This window comes from Phalacrocorax carbo, chromosome 5 (genome assembly GCF_963921805.1).
Source record: "Phalacrocorax carbo chromosome 5, bPhaCar2.1, whole genome shotgun sequence".
NCBI lineage: Eukaryota > Metazoa > Chordata > Aves > Suliformes > Phalacrocoracidae > Phalacrocorax > Phalacrocorax carbo.
Genome location: NC_087517.1, coordinates 29,802,861 through 29,822,763, shown reverse-complemented (window position 1 = coordinate 29,822,763; position 19,903 = coordinate 29,802,861). Strand labels below are relative to the sequence as shown.

Genomic DNA, 19,903 nt, shown 5'->3' with positions numbered 1-19,903 from the left:
GGCACTGAGTAAGGAAAGTGGGTCACTAAGACTAGCACGTCAGAATTAGCTCTTGTAGGGCCAGATTGACCCTAATGGGTTTCATGCTCAGAGCCATGTGAAGGGGGCTATGCTACTTACAGGTGCTATACCAGTCTCCCCAATGATTTGTCTTCCATGGAGAATGAACTACTAATGCCTTCCCTGGCATTAACCTCTGATTGAAGGTGTTTATTGCCTTAACTCAGCTGGTTATAGACTGGTTCCAGCAGAGTCAGTTGATGTCTGCACCAGGCTCTGGAGCACCGTGCAAAGTCAGAGCCAGTTTGGGCCAGGGTCAACTGAAAAGCCATCCTGGAACCTGGAGGACAGGGAGGTGGGTGTGCGTGCCCGCCTGGCTCTGCATGGGACCAGCTAGAGCCTGACAAGGCCAAGTTACTGCTAATAAATTATGCCTAGCCAAAACTGCCTACATGTAGTCTTTACCCAGAGAAGACTTAACTGCTCTTCCCAGATTCTTCTTGCTCCTTTTAGTCCAGCAGGAAAGGTGTATCAGCCTCAGTTATGCTGGAAGACACAGCGTTGACAGGCACAGCCTAAAGCACAGAGCCAAGGGAGTCTGCAAGTGCATGTGATCTATATTTTCATTATGTGGTAGCCTGACATCTATGGGTTTGTGTCTAGAGGTGATGCCTTTTTAAGATATTGTTGGCTTTCAGTGATGCAGTGTGGTCAGTTTTAAGAACCAAAGCTTTATTCTCTGCCATAGAAAAATGATGCTGTTAGAATTAAATGAACAAGCAAACCCCTTATAGCCTCAAACTCGGAGAATCTTAGCAATCTAATTACCTTTTCGTAGGTTTATTCACATTTTCTATTAATTTCCTTTCTGGCTTTCACAATGAAAACGGACTAGCCAGTTTTACCTCCTCACTCCTGCACAAGGTGGCAATATTTAAGTTCTGAACAATATAAAGGAAGCATTCACATTGTTTTACTCTCTTCTTATTGGAATAAGGGGAAAAATTCCATTGTGTTTGTCTTGTCTGTTTATTGTTTTTTTTCTTACGTCATACTGAAAGTGCTGTTCTAACTGATCTCATCAGTCTTGTTCAAATAAAATATTTTAAAAGTAAGTGCTTAATTTTAAATATGGGAATAGTGCTATTGATTTTAAGGGAGGCTTTATTGAGTCCTCATTATATAATTTTATTTTCAGAAGTGCATCTCTCAGTACAAATTTACAGTATTCCAGTGTATTCTAATAAGGACTCTACATGTTGCTGGCTTTCAGCTTGCCTCATTTAGATTTATTTATTACTTAGAACTTAATGTAATAAAGAAATAATTCAGACAATAATAAGTAGCAGTTCTTTACAGCCTTTTCTGATTTGTGAATCCTTATGGATGTGGATCCCTCGAGAAATTACATGTACGGTGATCATTAAGGAGCATACATGATTTTTTTTTTTCCTGCTTTACCTTTTATGGACCCTTTAGAAGCAGTTCACACATTGCTTCTTTAGTGATGAAACAGCAAGTTGAAAGTCAGTAAACTGAAGTGTTAAACCTTTCTGGGGGTTTGCTTTGGGCTCTTCTGTTTTTTGTTTTTGGTTTTTTGGGTTTTTTTCCTTCTTCTTCATGAATAATTTCATTTTAACCTATGTGTTCAACAAAACCTACTTTTCTACTTATACTGATCAGATTTTATACCTTTGTGGTATTTTTCCTTATCTTATCCTTATTCATATCCATGAATACCTTAATGGATATGTCCTTAACTTGTTCACTAATACCTTGATGTAGACATCCCTTTTTCCTCACATCTTTGTTTTCTAAGGTGCAGGTTGTAGATGGGATCCTGCAAGGGTAGAAGTCTTATTGCTGGTGGCATTCTACAGAGGCAGGAAGACCTGCCTGTGTGAAACAGGAAAAGTACCAGATCATGGTTCCTACATTTCTATCACCTGCTTGGTTTAATCAGACAAAAATTGTTTATTTCTTTGTATGTTTTCTGTGGCCATAAATTGTAACTCTTCTCCTTTTAATTTTCATTACAAACTTTCAAAGACTTTTTTCCTTTTTATTCTTTTTTTTTTCTTTTTTAGTAACAGGACTTTAAAGCTTTTTTGTATTTGGAGAGCTTGAAGTCCATGTTTGTGGATTGTATGTATATTTATATTTCTGGCGTTGGAAATGTAAACGTTTTCTAGCAGCACAGAATTTCTTTTAAGCTAGATTTTTGTTTGCGGAATACGCACCTAAGCCTCTGGATACAAAATTAATCATGTTAAACTACTAAAACAGAACTGAAATATTTATGCTACTTTTTCATTAAGTGCATATAGTGGCCCTTCTCAGTAGGTATCTCTAGTGAGGTTATCCATATAAGAAACTGCTCCCTACTGCAGTGGAATTCATAACAATAATGTGTGCATTGATGAAAATGTTAACTAATTCCAGTGAAAGAACAACAGAATGAAAGGAATTAGCCTTCAGTGTACTTTTTATTGGGAGCTTTTGAAATGATCAGTGTTAATGGCTTAAGTTCTTAGTGTTTTACGTATCAGACAGTCCATTTGTTTTGTTTGTTTTGTATTTACCCAATTAGAGAGTAAATATTTTGAATGGTTGTGTGTGAATCTCCTATGAATAATGACTGAGGACTTCTGTATCTTAAGATTACAAATTGTCACTTGAATAAGTTTTTGTTTTCTGTTACAGATTGGGAACAGAACAGTTATCTCTTGTATTAAAAGCAGTTCTGTACAATTCTTATAAAACCTGTTGTGTGTCTATCTAAATTCACGAGATGAGTGTGTGTGAATTTCCCTTTAGCGATGTGTGTTTTCTTCAGATTTTATTTACAAGAGTTGGGTTAATAACTGCTTTTACTTTTCAAAGGTACTGCAACAGCCACCTGCAGGTACTTGGCTTTATACCGAAAAAGGAGAGGAAGAAAAAGAATGATCCCATAGAGGAAGTAAAGGTCAGGCATCAGATGGATGCTATGGCCTTCAGTCTGACAGTGCCCACCCTGGCCTTGAAGATGCCCAATGGACTGGATGGGATGTCCCTCTCCCCTCCGGGGGCTAGGCTTCCTCTCCACTACCTGGAGGCAGAATTAGAAGACCCCTTTGCTTTCAATGAGGAGGATGATGACCTAAAGAAAGGGGCAACAGTGAGGAAAAAGTTGCAGAGCAAGTTGGCTCAAAACCGGCAGCGCCAGAGAGAGACAGAGATTTTAAAAGTTCGCCAAGAGCACTTTAGCCCCCTTCCTGCACCTTTGCAGCAGCAGCCTCTGCAGCAGCAGCACTCCCATCTGCCACCTTCATCAGCTTTGTTAAAGCCGACAGGGCTACCGCAGGGCATAGTCTGCAAGTCACCTCAACCTCCGAACACCAGCCAACCAATGCAGGGAGTGGCACCCACCACACACACTATAGCACAAGCCCGGCAGTTGTCTAACAAGAGACCTCTGCCTCTCCTGCCACCTGCTAGGGCTCCTGTCATGGACCCTCCAAGGACTGATCGGGTCCTCATGAAAGCCACAGCCTTTTCTCCGCACTCGTCCTGCATGAGCCGGCTACAGAGACTGGTGAAACTGTGCACTCGAAAACAGCAGCTGGACACTGATCTGTTTCCACATTTAGGTGGGTAGATAATAGATGCACTGCCTGCTATTTTTTAACCTGAAACCAAAAGACAAAAGGGGAATGTCTTCCTATCCCCGTCCTGCATTTGTGTGTGGTCCTTACAAAATAACCCTGAACTAGGTCATCTCTTGTTTTCTTTAGCCCTGTTTTCCATGAAGGGAATGCCTGGACCCATCGTTTGTGGTTTATGGCATTTTGGTTGTTTATTCTTCTTAAAGTCCTGTTAACCATTTGAGGAATCAAATGAGGTGTAGAAAGAATTGCTTGAATGATACAGACATCGTACAGAATGTTTGCAACTTGAGTAGTAAAGGTGGCACAGCTGTACCCACATGAGTGGACAAGGTGTGATTGAATGTTAAATATGTGACAAGTCCACATTATAAAATGAGTGCAAGCAGAAGTTTGGAGATTTGGTCATTCGTTCTGTGCAGATCCAAATTTCCAGTTGACTTGATCGGGAAAATCGAACACAAGAGATTTCTTTCTCGACTGGGCCTATTCTGAGCTCATACAGAATATGAATGAGCAAAAGCAAAAGATTACTGTAGGAGGGCAGCACTGTTACAGAAGGTAATTGGAGGGGTGGAGTCTTGTCCACATACCAGTGCAGGAATAGCCTCCTCCTTACTACCTAGAAACTGTAGTAATCAATTGCTGCTTGTGAAAATGTAAGTAAATATAACCAACTTGCTGCTGTGGAAATAGTGCTCTATAAAGCTTTAAAAAGGCAGCTGACTTTGTGGCTCATTTGTCTGATTATAAATACAGACCTAGGTACACCTCGCTATCCTTGTTATCTCCCTCACCCTCCAAAGCTACCTTACTTTTCTGCTTAGTTTTAGAAGTACTTTTCTAACAAGTAAAATAGTGACAGGGAAAAGGGAAACGGGACTCAGTGTGTAATATTAGAGAAGGAATGCCATTTATGATGTTTAAAAAAAAAAAAAGACTTCAAATAAATCTGGACATTCTTCATATAATATCTTATTTAATTGCAAACATCTGTAATTTTTGCTATTTCAATTAACCTTTTTTTAATTTGCTTTTAAGATCTGCCCTTTGGCACTCATGGGATAGCTTAACTATTTGTTCAGAATATAATTAGCATCCCATAGCACGTCTCCAAAGGATGTTGTTCTTCAGAAAACTACTTTGATGGTCCAACATATAATGCAGTTCTTTTGAGGAATGGCAACTCCAGAGGCATTTCCAAGTGTTGCAGACCCTGGTAGCTTAGGAAGTGACCTGCGTTTTGAAAGACTGTAGAAAGATCACTTTCTGTGTTTAATGTTTTACATTCTCAAGTGGTGAAGAGAATACATTTTCCTAAAAAGAGGGATAGAAAAAAACCTCATTAGACCTATAAATCTACATCTATACAGATGAATAACTGTATGTGTATGCAATTAGAACATTTCATATTTGGCAAAGTAATGGAATTCATATATTATGTGAGAGTGGAAAATATATTTGTTATTTATTCATAATATGCCTTAATATTAAAGACTAGTTATGTGGGTTCAGAAAATGTCAGGATTTCTTTTTTATGATAGAGTAGCACTAGAGATAACCACATAGAATCTTTAAAAAGATGCAGCCAGTTTTATGTGTACCTACATCAGAGCATGTAATTGGATATTAACATAACTGCAGTCTTCGGTGTGAGTATAGATTAATCTGGATTAGATTTTATTACTTCATTTCTGCAGTGCCCATTAGAAGCAAAACAATGCAATCTCTGATTTTTATTTTTAAACTTTGGGTAAATCATTTGTTACATGGTATCAGTTGTGGACATCTTTATCCAATGATTAAGTTGTTTTTTCATTCCTTTATGGAAGGGGCAAGAGTAAAAAAAAAAACATTTAAGTTGAAAGTATAATTCTGGCATTTTATCAAATGTCTTCATTTAGTTCAAATGCATATCTTAAAAATAGGAATGTCAAATAGAATTTTCAGGATGATGAAGTTCCTGAAAAATAGGGTTTCTGGTATTTCTGGTTTATGTTAAAGTGTTGCTTCTAAATGATGAAGGCGCTTCTGAGGATTGTATTGCAAGTGTGTGTATGTGTGTCTAACCCTGAAAGTAGGTGACCAAGTACTGATGCATTTCCCAAATTCAAAGCATCTGACTTCAGAATAATCTCAGATATTGTAATTTAGTTTATTTTTAGCAAAAATAAGGCACTCCTTAGCTGTATCCCAACTGCTGTTCCATTTTCAAGGAGCACACAAGAAAGTGAAAAAGTAATAATGCTGGCTTGGAAATGCAGCTACAGGATTTTATCCCACCTGCTGTGAGGAATTGGCAGGAATTCCACTGGATGTGGGGGCAAGAAGGAAAAACTGCAAACGATGAAGCTCCAAATAAAATGTTCCACCTGAGAACTTACTGGACTCTGTTTTCTGGCTGTCCTGTTCAATGATTGTGTTTGGCTTGGCTAATTGAGGCTGCTGGTGCATACAATAAGTTGATCCTACTGCATCACCGTTCAGTGAAAGCATGCTGCTTAGTAAAAGTGCAGGAATATTTGCATCTCTCTCTTTAGCTCTCTTTTCGTGCTAATGTATGCATTTGGCAGGCAATTATGGAGACTGAGCAGAGGAACATCCCGTGTAGCTGTGTATCTATCTCTGTCCATGCTGCTCTGTCTTATGGTTTTCCTATTCCTCCTGTGTTTTGGCACAGAGGAGTCAGAATAGAAACAGAAATAAAAGTGGCCTATTTAGATCATATGGTATTAGAAATTGCGAGACAGTCAGTTCTTCATGGCAGGGACTTCTCTCTTACCTTGTCTCTAAAGATTCCATGTCCTTGGTACAAAAGCTTGTGATATTTTTCTGTGGGTAAGAAAGATGGTGATTTTTCTTCCACTGCTTATGGATAAAGACATCAATAAGGATTTTAAAAGGAAAACTCGAATTTGACAAAAATCAGTGCATGCTATTTGCACGCTGTAATGGAGCTGTTACTGTAACTTTTCATGTGTAATTGAGAACATTATATGATTTGATCAAACATAATTATGCTTGTGACTATACTACACATCTTTTGTTCCATACACTACAATCTTTTGTTCCATAGGTTGTTCAGAGACTTATGTGAGGCGGATACACTTTTCATCCACCTTTCATGTTTTCAATTCCTTAGGGCTGGATTGGTCTGAAGACAGTGGAGAAGAGTTGGAGGATTCAGAGCAAGCCTCACCTTACCAGGTTGCGTGGTCTATCCGAGAAACCCTTGGCTATGAGAGACATGAGTGAGTATGATTATTCAGTGTTCACACTGGCCTGATGGAGTAAATCATGTAAATATGAGTTTCACTTCAAGTGGAGTGACTGGAACCTAAGCACTTGTTCGAATGCTTTGCTGAAACAAAGGATTGTTTGAACTCGTTTGTTTGTAAGAGCTATGAAACAGCTTGTCGCCTTTTGTCCCAGTTTCCACCTAACTTAGAGACCTTTGTGCAGTCTGCTATCAGAAGGATGCATCAGGAAAGAATTTAAGCTTATTTGCCTAATTTGAGTTTAGTGGGATTTATTCACAGACTTCTGTGCCTTGCTGAGTAGAGGTATTTCCTGAATTAGAACCAAATGAAGGGAGTTGCTATTGGTTTCTGGTCTTTCCTACTATTTATGAATGACTTTGTTAGTAAACTCGCTACATTTTACTCATTAATCCTTATGGTAATTGTGCAGGATGTTGTTTTAATGTGTTGTGGTTTGTTTTTTTAAGGGCATGGCATTTCTTTTCATAATTAAGTGTTGAATAGAACTCTGTCAAAGAGTTGGGAGCATTGAAAGGAAGTGATGTGATTGAAAATATAAGAAGAGCAGGTATTAGCTGCTGGTGCAGAAAGGCTTACAGTGTTCTTGATATGTATGCTAAGCCATGAATCTGAACTTACAGCAGGATATGATAATATATGTCTATTAATGTAAATTTTAAGGTGCAAAGTTAAAGTAAAGCATCCCAAGCATAACATTTTAGTGAAACTTAAGCATGTTGATAACATAAGGAAATGGGGGTCTCAATAAAGTTCGATTGTAGTTTCTATAATGTGATTCTCTTGCACTATGCAGCTGGACTTTTTGATACTACAACTCACTGCCATTTGTTCAATTTTTAAATATCACAGAGTAATGATACTAATGAAACTTTATTTTGTTACATGGAAATTCTGAAACTTAACAGAACTTCTTACCATCTCTAAAGGTTGTCCACAAGGTGAACAGCAAGGCTGTATCTCTGTCATCAGGACAGACACCAGGACACTAAATACTGAGAGACTTCAGTGAATCAAAGTTTAGTAGCAATGTGTAGACTTCCCTTTTAAAAAAGAAAGGTGTTTTTTTTTTTTTTTGTTATGAATGACCATTGTTTTTATAGGGCATCAGCAGTCAGAGAGAGAGCGAGCTTGCACAAACATTAGCTTTAACTTAAAAGGATACTTTTAAATAAACTGTCTTGCGAACACATGAACAGACTTTCAGACTTTTAAATCATACATTATTTTCAAAGCAGATATATCTATTAAATAACTTCCCTTACACTCTTCTCCCTTTGACATTTGATCTGGTTCTTCCATAGATCCCTGTTTTTTTGTCAACTTATAAAGGTCATCTCTGTGTGTTTTGTCTTCTATTTGTCTTAACTTCTTTGGATTCTTCCTACTCTTTTCACATACTGAGAGAAAATAATACCTTGTCTTGACATTTTCTGTTCCACTCTAGCATTTTACACACTTCGATTAAACACTGCCGTAACTAAATCATGATGGATAAATTTTTGTATGATACTGGCTGTTTTTGTACTTCCATCAGCAGTCCAGTGTTAGCTCTTCAACAACTTTACTAATTTTGTGTATGGATAAATATTGATATATTCATTTGATGTCAGCCTTTTAAAACTTTTAATTCCTATTCTGCAAGCTTCTGTAGAGGTTTTTATTACCTGGAATGTTTCACTTTGACACTTCTGCAATGTGGTCTGTTTGTTGCTGAAGATGAATTAGTTCAGACCCTTTCTTGGTGATTTGATTTGTCAAAATGGCTCCGTCTTGCTAATCTGGTGGTGCAGGCCAGTGGCTCCTAATGTAGTCAGCTAATGACTTGTTATGACTCTGAATTTCGAAGGTTAATTGTACCAGAAAACCAATGGAGATTGTTTCCCAAAACTTTTAGATTCTGAAATCACATAACTAAACCTATGAAATTAACTTACTGTTTTCCATAGTAAAATTAAAGCTATTTTTCCTCTGTTCATTTGTGTCTGAGCTTGTGGTCCCTCTAGCTGGATTCTGCCCTTTTCCATTTGACTCTGTTGAAAACAGTGGGAGGCATGCTTCTCAGAACAGATTAGTAAAAGAAAGGGAACAGTTAATTTCTGCATTACTGGACAGCTTGTTCTCAGCATTTCTGGCTTGTGTCATTGTGGGGGGAATCCTCTAACTTTCTGCTGAACTTGTGTGATACTCTAGCTGCTCTTAAACCCTCAGAAATTCACCAGGTCATTTAAAATTAATGTCTTAACAGTAACAAGTGTTACTCATAATAAGTAATAAGTGAACTCAATTCATTTGCCTTCTGGCCTTTTAATCTGTAAAATTAATATTGTTGCAGTCATCTGTGGAAACACAGGCCAAATGTTTGTTTTTATTATTCTGTCCTTTAATTTTGAAAAATCGGGTTCCTGTGGTCGCAGGATTCCAGGATGCAGTGCTTTGAGGCAGGCACAAATGTTTGAGCTGAAACAGTAGTGCAGGAGTTGGCACTGGGCGCAGTGCTGGCAGGGTGGCTGGCAGGGAAGGCTGCCGGGGTGGGAGTAATCCCTTGCGGGAGCAGCAGTTTGGAGGAAAAGCAGGGGCTGCTCTTTGTGGAGATTAGTGAAGCTTCCCCCCCCAAGATGATTCGATTACTGGGTGTCGTAGCTTAGAAAGTACTGGAAACAAAATCGTTTTTCACTTCCTATGCTGAAATATAGATAAAATGAGCATTTCAAGTAGCAAGTTTGAAAAGGGAGTGTGGTGATTGGAGACCCTCCTCATACCAGCTCAGTCAAAGGAGGAAATATCTACACTGTATTGTCAAAGTTGGATTTAATAACTCCCAATAACTAGAAGAACTGAAAGGAAGAAGGGAAGGTTCTTCGAATACCTCCTTACAGAGGGTTTTGAAGTACAGTTGCTGGTGTGTCTCAGAGTAGAGAGCATATTCTCCTGGTTACCTGATGGTGCCTGACTGCTCACGCTACCCTTTTGCTATTCCTTTCTGCTGCTTCATGCTGCCTTTGTTTTCTTCGTGAACACTCAGCAATAATTCCCCTGATGTTTACACATGACAATCTTAAAGGGAAGGGTTGGGAAGAAGCATTTTGGATTATCAAATGGCTTGTGTGCACTTTCAGAAGTCTTTTTAAAAATTAAATGCCACATTACATTGAACTCAGAAGTTACATATGCAGTTTAAGAGAATAAACTAAATAGAAGTTGGTAAACTTGTTTATGAAAGGACAACAATAAAAGTACCTTGTGGTTTCAGTACTAGCCTAGCAAAAAAAAAAAAAGGAGGTGTTATTGTGATTTGTGATATTTTTAGGTTTCTTTGAACATATAAATGTGTTTTTGTTAATCTTACTGGCCTGGAAACAAAATTCTGAATAGGCTTTTAGAAACTGTTTTCCTCAAAATAAGCCCTTGTCCACTGTAGGCATGATTTTTTTTGTACATCTTGTATATATGTCTTAATCTGATTTTTAAAAATTATCTCATAAACCACAGTTCAAAATATTTTAACTTTTTTCTTTTTTCTGGCTGTTTCAATGGGAGGGAAGTAAAAAGTCTCAAATATAAAGACATTTGCATTAGAAACACTCTTTCCACCCAGAAGAAACACTTTTTTCCCCTAAGAAATATTCCTGTCTTTTCTTAATGTTAATTTATAACCATATTTATTATTAAATCTATATGTCTGCGACTTTGTTTAAAAATCTTGGCCCAGAGCAGTAATGAAATATCTAATATCTTAGATCTACCTGTATCTAACTGATCCCATCCATGTGTTCCTGTTTTCTATTAATACATTGGAAAAAGGAGAATCTATATTAAATAGCATGAAATTAGTTTTTTCTGAACAGTTTGTTTTTCCCAGTAGGCATTCTTTCCTAAGATATCTTAAAAATGTATTTTCTTTTCACCATGAGTTGGAAAATATTTGAAACATTACAGATGTTAAATATTTTTAACAGATTGTATTTGCTGCTAAGCATTTAATTGCAGAGGTTAATTACTTGTAATTTATGCTTCTAGAAAATAATCTGTAATCTGTTTTAACAAACAAAACACATAGGATGGTTGACTTTACGTAAAACTTTACAGAAATGTTCATTTGTGTCAAGGCATTGTTTTCTCCTGCAGAGTTTTCATGGGCAGCCTTAGTGGAGACGGGTGCAGTCTCTTAAATTTAGGCTGCATGTGAATGGAATAAGATTTTTCCAGAAAGGAAGGTAGGTCTTAGTCATATTGCCTTTCAGGGACAGCTATTCTGCCTGCATTTCTGGATCTTTATTCAGTAAATATGGCAGGTATTTCACATCTCTTCTGTCATCAGCTAGTTGTGGTCTGCTTTGCTGTGCGCAGGTTTGGATGTCAGCTCATCCAGTCTTGCTGGCCAAGCTCTGCAGTCTGAACCTTGGGAGCTTTTGTTTTGCTTCATTTGTTTGGAGTTGTTTTCTTACCCCTGCTCTTCCTTTGTTTTACAGATAGGAAAGTTAGCAAAAAGTTTCTCTGTTCTATAAAGAAAAACTTAAAGGGAAAACTGAACAAAGTCGTCTTTGCATAGATTCAGTGCACACTCTGTTGCTCCGTGAACAAAAAAATCATTCTGCAAACTAGTGCTTATTGTGGAGGACCTCTGGGTAGCTTCATGGACCCTGTTGTTTTTACAAATCCCAGTGATGATTTTATTTGTTTCATGATTTTTACTTCATTTAACTGAATGTGTTGACATGGTTTGATGGCCTTGTTGATATATGCCTGGACAGTCAGAGAGCCAAGAAAAATGGGAAAAGGCTTACTTAGGCAAACACAAAATTGGATCAGTCCTTCACCTTGTCATTGTTTAGCCCTGCTCTGATTTTTCCCTCAGAACCTTTGGAGTTAAATGTGAATTTCTTCTCCATGGCTGTGCTGTTACTCAGGTTTAACTCTGCAGCAAGGGGAAAGTGGTATCAACTGCTAGCTGTGTGAGTATTTTGGTTTAGGAAGGAAAACACCACCTGGCAGAGTAAGAGGAATTGGAAAAGGTCAGCAGTTTTGGTACTTGTTAGAATTTTACCATCTTCCCCAGCATGACCTTTCTTCAATAAATTTCTACTACACAGTTCCCCACCCTTGTCCTCTCCATTAATTGCGGTTTGATTTAAGAGTTTGTCTCATTTGCTGAGACATTTACAGTAAATAAAGGTTAACAGTATAGATTTTTTTTGAACAGCAGGCTCCAGACATTTAAATGTGTCAGCCTTAATGATAAATTGATGTAATCTCTAATAATGACATACTAAGAAGGGTAAATACCTTTAGAATTTAGAAGGGATTCTGCCTTTACCATTTCTCAAGTGCCCTGCCTGATTTCAGCCTTTGGATGTGTGTGGGGCTAGAAGATAGATGCCAGCTTAACAAGTCTATTAAAATGACAAATTAGCTTCCTTGGAAAATAAAATACTTCAAGCTATTTGTTTTTATTTTCCTTCCTTCAGGTCCGATGACGACAATGCAGATGACAGGAGTTCCAGGGTGACCAGACTTTGCACTTACTTTCAGCAGAAATACAAGCACCTCTGCCGCCTGGAGCGGGCAGAATCTCGTCAGAAGAAATGCCGGCATACACTCCGGAAAGCCTTGCTGCAGGCGGCCAGCAGAGAGCCGGAGCGTGCTGGGCAACTGATACAAGAACTCCGAAGAGCTACGTGTGCTCATACCAGGTTAGACCTTTCCCTGTGACTTCAGTAACCTGGGGTCTGGACAGGGTGGAGGTGGGCAGAGTATCCAGCAGCTGAAATGCTGAACTCTGAAACTAGTAGGCAGGCATAAGGCAGAAAACCCATGACACATAAATGCCTGTAAGTGGAGTAAAATAAACGTGGCATACAGTGCTTTCTGTGAAGACGGGCATACTCCAGCTTTGTGTTTTAATATGTGGATCGTTTGTTCAGCGGTATCTGGGACAGATTTCTTAAATGTCAGAAAAGAAGTTAGTGGCCTGCTAAAATTTATTCTTATTAATTAATCTATGTATTTTGGCTGCCTTCAAATATCCGGTACTTCACTAAGCCCAGTTCTTTAGGTGTGCAGTCTGGTCTGCAGTTTACTGCTTCAATTCAGATTTCATTTTTCAGACAGCTTTTTTTGAAAAGTCTGTACCTCCTCTTAATTCTCTTTCCAGCAAATCAAACTTAAGTTCACACTTTTTGTTAGATTTAACTCAATCTAACATTAAACGAAACTTGGCAACAAAATAAATATCTTCTAACAACTCTGAAGGTTACCTTCTATGGGAATTCTTTCTAGATAATGTCAACATCCCTCCAGCTCTCGGCATACTGAGAGTTGGTTGATTCATATTTGTGCAGAAACAGAGTCTGAACCCTGGCGGTATGTCTGGGATATCAGCAGCATCCTTTTGGTTTTGTGGTTTTGCTTTACAGGATGTGTGACTCTGGCGGGTAGTTGGGGGCTAACGTGAGAGGCAGGCTGGAGCAGGTTACTGAGAGTATGTTCTGGTTATGGGGTGCTTTTGTTCCTGGACAGTGCGATGCGGGTCATGGCAGTTGGAGGGTTTATTGTCGGGGTCTGCTCAGAGGTGAATGTTAGAGGTACATTACCAGTTTACAAAGTTGTGTAAACATCTCCAGACTTAAACTACAACAAAACCTTGCCAGAACTGGCAAGCTCTTGTTGTTTTGGGTTTTTTTCCATTGTTTTTGCCTTTTATTATGCAAAAAAAGATTATGTTGTTTTGGGTAGACTGGCAAAGCCAGGTATGCCTGTCATCACTGCTCTGGTTATTTTAAGTAACCACAGAGTCTTTTTGTTTACAAAATTTTTCACAGGAGTAATATTGGTAACTAAAACTTTGGTCAGTCAAAGTCAGTTGATGACAGAAATGGCTGAAGGAGAACAGTCAGGCTACAGACAGCTTTTTTGTCAACCTAGAAAACAACGTGTACAGAGGTGAAATTCAGCCCTGGAATCGCCAGCTTTGTCTACATGAAGGTGACAAATGCCTTGAGAGCAGGCTAACACTGAGCGAGCTGTGTAACGCTTGCAGTACTCATCCACACTGCTGCCTGGTCGCCTGCTTGCAGCTCAGGCTCAAAGCTTTGAGGCTGTGCTGAGGAAGCGCTCAGCTCCGGGCACCTGCTGGTGGATTGGGCTGTAGCACGTTGATGAAGGACAGCTTTTACCCATGTTGAGCACGCTCAGGCTCTGCCACTCCAGAGCTCAGTCTAAGTTTGTCTGAGCACATGCTTGCATGTAAGCTCTGGGGATGCTCGGCATGTTTTGATTTATGAACAGGCTTGGAAGCGCACTTGACTGCCCATGTAGACGTACCCGATACGTTGTATTCTAAAGATTGACCTCATTTTAAGGGTCACCTGTGTTGACACACACTGCTGTCCTTGGCTCTCTTGCAGGGTGTTGTAATATTTATATGGTAGTAGCACACAGCACCTCTCATTACAATTGAGGCCCTGTGAAATAAACAATAATCCTGTTACTGCAGTCACACCTTCACCTGTCATAGAAATCTATTCTATATCCCTGTGTAGAGTCTGGTAGTAGTGTGCACCCATCTGGATCATCACACACACACACACACGTGTTATAATTTTTCATCCTACTGTGCCACATCTAGTGCAATAGTTGTGCTAAGTTAACCACCTGAGACTAGGTTATTGTCCTTAAACTCTTTTATGCCTTTTTTTTTTTTCCAGCACAAGCCAAGCGAGGCAGAGAGATGCAGAACCAACAACCTGTAGTGGGACTTCAAAGGGAGAACAGTGCACTAACAAAGCCCTTCCATTCACCAGGCATTGTTTTCAGCGTATCCTCTTAACTCAGTTTGGGAGTTGCATTCAAGCATGGAAGCTGTTCTGTTTAGGAGTTTTGTTTGTTAGGTTTTTGCATTGACAAATGTGTTTTCACAAAAAAAATACCTATTTGTTAGTATCTTATCAACTACTTTGCTTTTAATTTGTCTGTGTGATTTGGATGTGTAGACAGTGAAGACAAGTAGTTTGCCACTGGTATCTATCATAGTCGTATTGTTTTACCTCATAAGCTGTTTTTAGTAGGTGCAAGAAGCCTTTACAAAAATTACCATCTTTCATGGATGACTTGGTACAAACTATGTGGCTTTCAGCCTCATGGCTTTCATACAGTTCTTGGTAGGTAAACTACCTACCTATGAAGGTTTTATGGGAACATGTTTTTACACATAGTATAAAAGGATGACTTTCACTGACTAGAAAGACAGAAATCTGATACTTTGCATTGTTTAAAGAAGCAGAATAGGAGGAGTCACAGAATCTGAATCCCAGATGAGTAAGAATTTCCAGTGCTGGGGATTTCAATCAAAGCCTGAAAAGGATGTTAAAAGTCCATGTATGAAGGTTGCAGAAAGGAGGGAACACATTAGATGTAAGGTTTGATTCTGAATACTATAAACAGGCAGACTTCTGACCTGGAATACTTAAGAATTCTGCAGACTTTGTCTTTTTTGGTTTTAGCTGAAGAATTGTTGGAACTTTTGTTGGAGTGACTCCTTTTGTTCAAGCTTTTGCACTTTGTATTTTAAGTAACAAGTGCTGATCTGTCCCAGTTGCTCTCAGACTGCAGCACCTTTTCAATCTTTTTGGTTTGCAGATGTCATGTTTTTCTTGGTTGATTTTTGCAGGCCCCTTAAAAGTAGTCTGCAGAGCAGTTTAAAACCTCTCTATGAGAGAGCATCATGGTGTGCAGCTGTGTTTGGGGTTTGCGTCACGATTCTGATTTTTAAGAGTTTAAGTGATCTTGCTTCTTGGTGTGCGTAGAGCAGAGAAGTGAAGACTAGCGATTTTGCATTTGTGCCCATTTTTTCCCTCTGTGCTTCCTTCTCAATGGAAACAGCCTCTTCTAAAATGAGCAGAGTTTTGGTTCTGACCCATCTGTCCTAGTCTGCCATCTGGACTGTTCTGCAGATTTTCCATTTTCTTTGTCCTTTCTTTTGCGTTTCAACATTTTCTGAACATACCTAGTGATGTTGAGGTCTGAGAACTGTTCAAGATGGAAAGGAGTGCTTCTAATGTTGTTTGAAAAAACACAATGAAATATCTGTTTGATTTGCTCTAAGTCTGGAAACATTTTTACTCCTGCAGGGGATTTTTCTGAAGGAAATCTCAGCAAGCTTACGTTTGGATTTACTTGACCTTTCTGTCTGATTGCATATCTTTTTTTCAGAGAAGCAGGAAGGATCTTGAAACTTCTTTGTCTGTGCTCTAAAGATAAATGCCAAGAATGTACCTTAAAAGATTGAATTAAGAAATACTCTTTCTTTAATGTTTTGGTATGGATTGTCATTAGTCTGTAAGGAAATAGTCCTGTTGACTACACTGTTCCAACTGCTACTATTGATCTATTGATTAAGACTCCAGGAAAAGGCGTCTTTTTGCTAAGAACTCATTAGTGAAATGGCTGCTCCCATAAAACTATCTCAATATATAATAAAATCATTAGAGATTCTGCATGAATGCAGTTTTTAACTTTAAAAGTTGGGTTTGAGCCTTACCTAGCTTTGAACTTGAATAAAAAAGTTGAGGTACTCATTAAAAATAGCATCTACGGACAGGTAGAGTTGAAGGCTCTGATCTTCATCAGATTGATAAATCAAAGGGCATTCCTCCATCGTTGCCTCGTGTGTTATTCCTGATGCAGAAATGTACAGATATCTTATTGAACCGTTCTCAGCAGCTCTTCTCAAGTTGCACAGCCAAGTTTGCAGATGGTCAGCAGTGCTCTGTGCCAGTTTTTGACATTACACATCAGACACCTCTGTGTGAAGAACATGCCAAAAAAATGGTAAGTACAAAGCTGAAACTGTAATTATTTGTGTATTAGGATGATCATGAGTTTTAGCCCCAATCTTTCTATGAACTGTTGCTTGACAACTAACGTTTATGAACTTAAGTGCTCATTTCCTTTTATTTTTCTTGAGAGGATAAAATATGCCAAACTTTCTCAGTTAGTATAAAATATGTTGTGAAATCTTTTACATACTTTAAGGATATAATAAAGTGAACATGAGACTATCCTTCGCTGGAAGAAATTTGATTCTTCTCGTGAATCGAAAAACAGGAAATCATTGTGAGAGATCCTGTGGTCGTTTTATTTGGGCTTACTCTGGCCCTTGGATCTGAAGAAAGTGTGAGTGTAGTATGGTAAGAACACTGCATCTCAAACAGTCTCAGTACATGAGACCCAAAATATTTTCTAGGCGAAGTGTAGACAGCAATTACAAGCATACAGATAATGGTTTTGCTACTTTATTTACATTTTAGTGACTATCAGAATTTATCTTTGACCTCCTCCAGGGATCTGTGGATCCCAGAGGAAAAGCAGTGGCCTACTAAAAGTTGAGAGAATGCAGACATTAAGATGATGTCCTCTGCTTTCCTTTTATGCCTCCCATCTTCCAGAAGAAAACTTCTAGCGTAATTCACAAACCCAGTTCTGTCTTACCCCTCTTTCAAGGCATTAGGCATAAAACTGCCTGGTTTTTTGGTTCGTTTTTGTTCTGTTGTTGGGTGGGGTTTTTGTTGTTTTCATCCAGCCTCTCCAATACTTGTGACTTATGGAGTTTTCTGGATTAAAATGTGAGGGTCTGCGATACACAGATTTGTGTGGGATTTCCCCCCTCTCCCAGGCAATGTTCAGTGTGTCTATCAAGGTTTCCTTCTGTAGCACATACAGTCCTCTACCATTCCCAGTATGATGGCAACTGAAAACTGATGATGGTTTGGTTTATTTTTTGATTGATCAGTGATTGCTGTTCAAAAATAATGAGGCCTTAGTTGTTTACCCACATCCTTACCCTAGCCCTACAGTATTAATTCCGTTTCCTCAGTGCTGTCCCTCTTTTATGGTGCTGGACACTTGCGGGTGCTGGTTTCAGCTGCTGCACACTGTCCCCATTATCCCACCGCACAACAGTGTTCTGTCTTCAATACTTATGTGAATGCTGCCAAAGGTTACGGTTTTGCACTGATTTAGTTAGGGTTTGCTATGATGATTTTTAAAGTGACACTGCATGATCTCCTATTTAGCGTACCTCATAATTTGGTGTATGCGATTTTTGCCATTGGATTCAATGAGGAAGGAAATGGCTTAATTTTTGTAACCTTGCCTGGGCATAAGTTAGCAGTCATTCTTGCAGTACATATGAAAGTCTGTGGAATGACCAGGGGGAAAAAAGCAAGGAAAGTAATACTTGTTCTTTATATGCTCCCATTGCTATTGTTTTATTCCCAAAGGACAATTTCTTGAGAGGGGACAGCTCCCGTAAAGTTCAGCACCAGCAGCAGAGGAAACCCAGGAAAAAAACGAAGCCACCTGCACTTACCAAAAAACACAAGAAGAAGAGAAGGCGAGGCCCGCGCCGGCCCCAGAAACCCATTCCTCCTGCAGTGCCCCAGGGGAACCTCACCATGCCTGCCAGTGTCTCGCTGCCGGTAGAGATGCCCCACATACGGTCAGTGGTAGACCTGCCCCGCTTTGGCAATGTTCAAGCTAGCAGTGGGCATTGAGTAGTGTAGAAAGGTGTGATGTTGCTCTGCTGATTGGCATCTGGAGCGTGGCTAGAAATTGCATCTCCATAGAGTGGGTCATTTTAGATTTAAGCAATTATTGAGTGTGATGGATAAAATGTCTTACTCCTAATGCCCGTCTTATGTATTTAATCAATAGGCTATGTGTAAGCTTCCTAAAGAAACTTTCTAAAAGCTTTTTTTCCGTAGATGATGGGGGTGGCGGGAAGGTGTGGGGAAACACCTGTTATAGATGGATATGCATTCACAGTTGTTGTTTGGGGGAATTGGAAGTGAATACTATGGACTAACGGTACTTTCTGTCCAGGAGCCCTTCCACACCAGAGCTGAGTGCCGATGAGCTGCCTGATGATATCGCCAACGAAATCACAGACATTCCACATGACTTGGAATTGAATCAGGAGGACTTCTCTGATGTCCTGCCGCGGCTGCCTGATGACTTGCAAGATTTTGATTTCTTTGAAGGTACCATTTTATTTTATTTTATGCTAACATGAACACAGTCAGTGAACTGAAGAAGTGAGTGTTTCTAAAATGCATTTTGAGGGGTTGCTTGCTTTCCTACAGAGGTAATAAGTTCTTGACAAAGAAGCATGCATTTGCTCTATTGTTTGTTTGTGAGCTCTGAAATAAAGCAGACTTTAAGAAGACTGCTGTGTGCGGTTCTCTGCTTGCTCTTAAAATTACTGCTCTGAAAATTCTAATTGGTTTAGTATCTTAATAATTCATTTTACATTTTTACTGCCTGTCAGTGTTGCAGTTTAATCAAGAGTATTCTCGGTAATGGCATCTTTCTGCCATCGAGTGGGGCCGGAATCACAGTCAATGTTGGCCTTTGATAAAAGGAGAAGAGAGTGAGAATAAAATCTTTAAATATGTTTTTGAAACTAGCTTTTGATCATAACTGTGCCTGAATTTCTGCATTCTAAAGCTCAGTACCTATCACAGATAACAAAGAAATTAGAACAGCCCAGAGCTGGGATATGTGATTTCTTTGGTAATTTCCCATATGACATGACATCAAGACTGTGTCTGAGTTGAAATTAACCAAAACTATACTGACTGTGTAAATTTTAGGTCCAAGCTGTAATGTGGTAAGTAGAAGGGAGTTTGTGGACTATTTGTGCTATTGCAGCTTTGAGGAAAATCTTATTTAAGTATTTTTACTTTGTCTACTGAGTTTGAGAGGCATCTTGTATTGTAGTATGTGGAAGAGGAGGGCAGAGAGAAGCAATTCCATTGATGAGGGAGGAAGGTGTAATTTCTCGTTTTCCTTACCTTGGTTACCTAGTGAACACTGGTGAAGGAAATTTTCTGTGTACTGCAAACCATTCTAAAAGGTTTTCATATGCTGCAGCTCTGTACTGAACTGTCTGTACATCTGCATCCTTAGAGTGCCAGTTCT

The 19,903-nt window shown here is 39.1% G+C and overlaps 1 protein-coding gene across 4 annotated transcripts in view; it reads left to right on the top strand.

Moving 5' to 3' along the window:
- The window catches only part of INO80D (INO80 complex subunit D), a 46,057-nt gene that overhangs the window by 12,841 nt on the left and 13,313 nt on the right, over positions 1-19,903 (top strand). For all 4 annotated transcript variants that reach the window (XM_064451816.1, XM_064451818.1, XM_064451817.1 and 1 more), the window contains 7 exons: positions 2,884-3,632; positions 6,790-6,898; positions 12,394-12,618; positions 14,632-14,741; positions 16,620-16,753; positions 18,205-18,422; positions 18,806-18,963. In XM_064451816.1, coding sequence (XP_064307886.1) covers positions 2,884-3,632; positions 6,790-6,898; positions 12,394-12,618; positions 14,632-14,741; positions 16,620-16,753; positions 18,205-18,422; positions 18,806-18,963 — 1,703 coding nt within the window. The remainder of the gene's footprint in view (positions 1-2,883; positions 3,633-6,789; positions 6,899-12,393; positions 12,619-14,631; positions 14,742-16,619; positions 16,754-18,204; positions 18,423-18,805; positions 18,964-19,903) is intronic.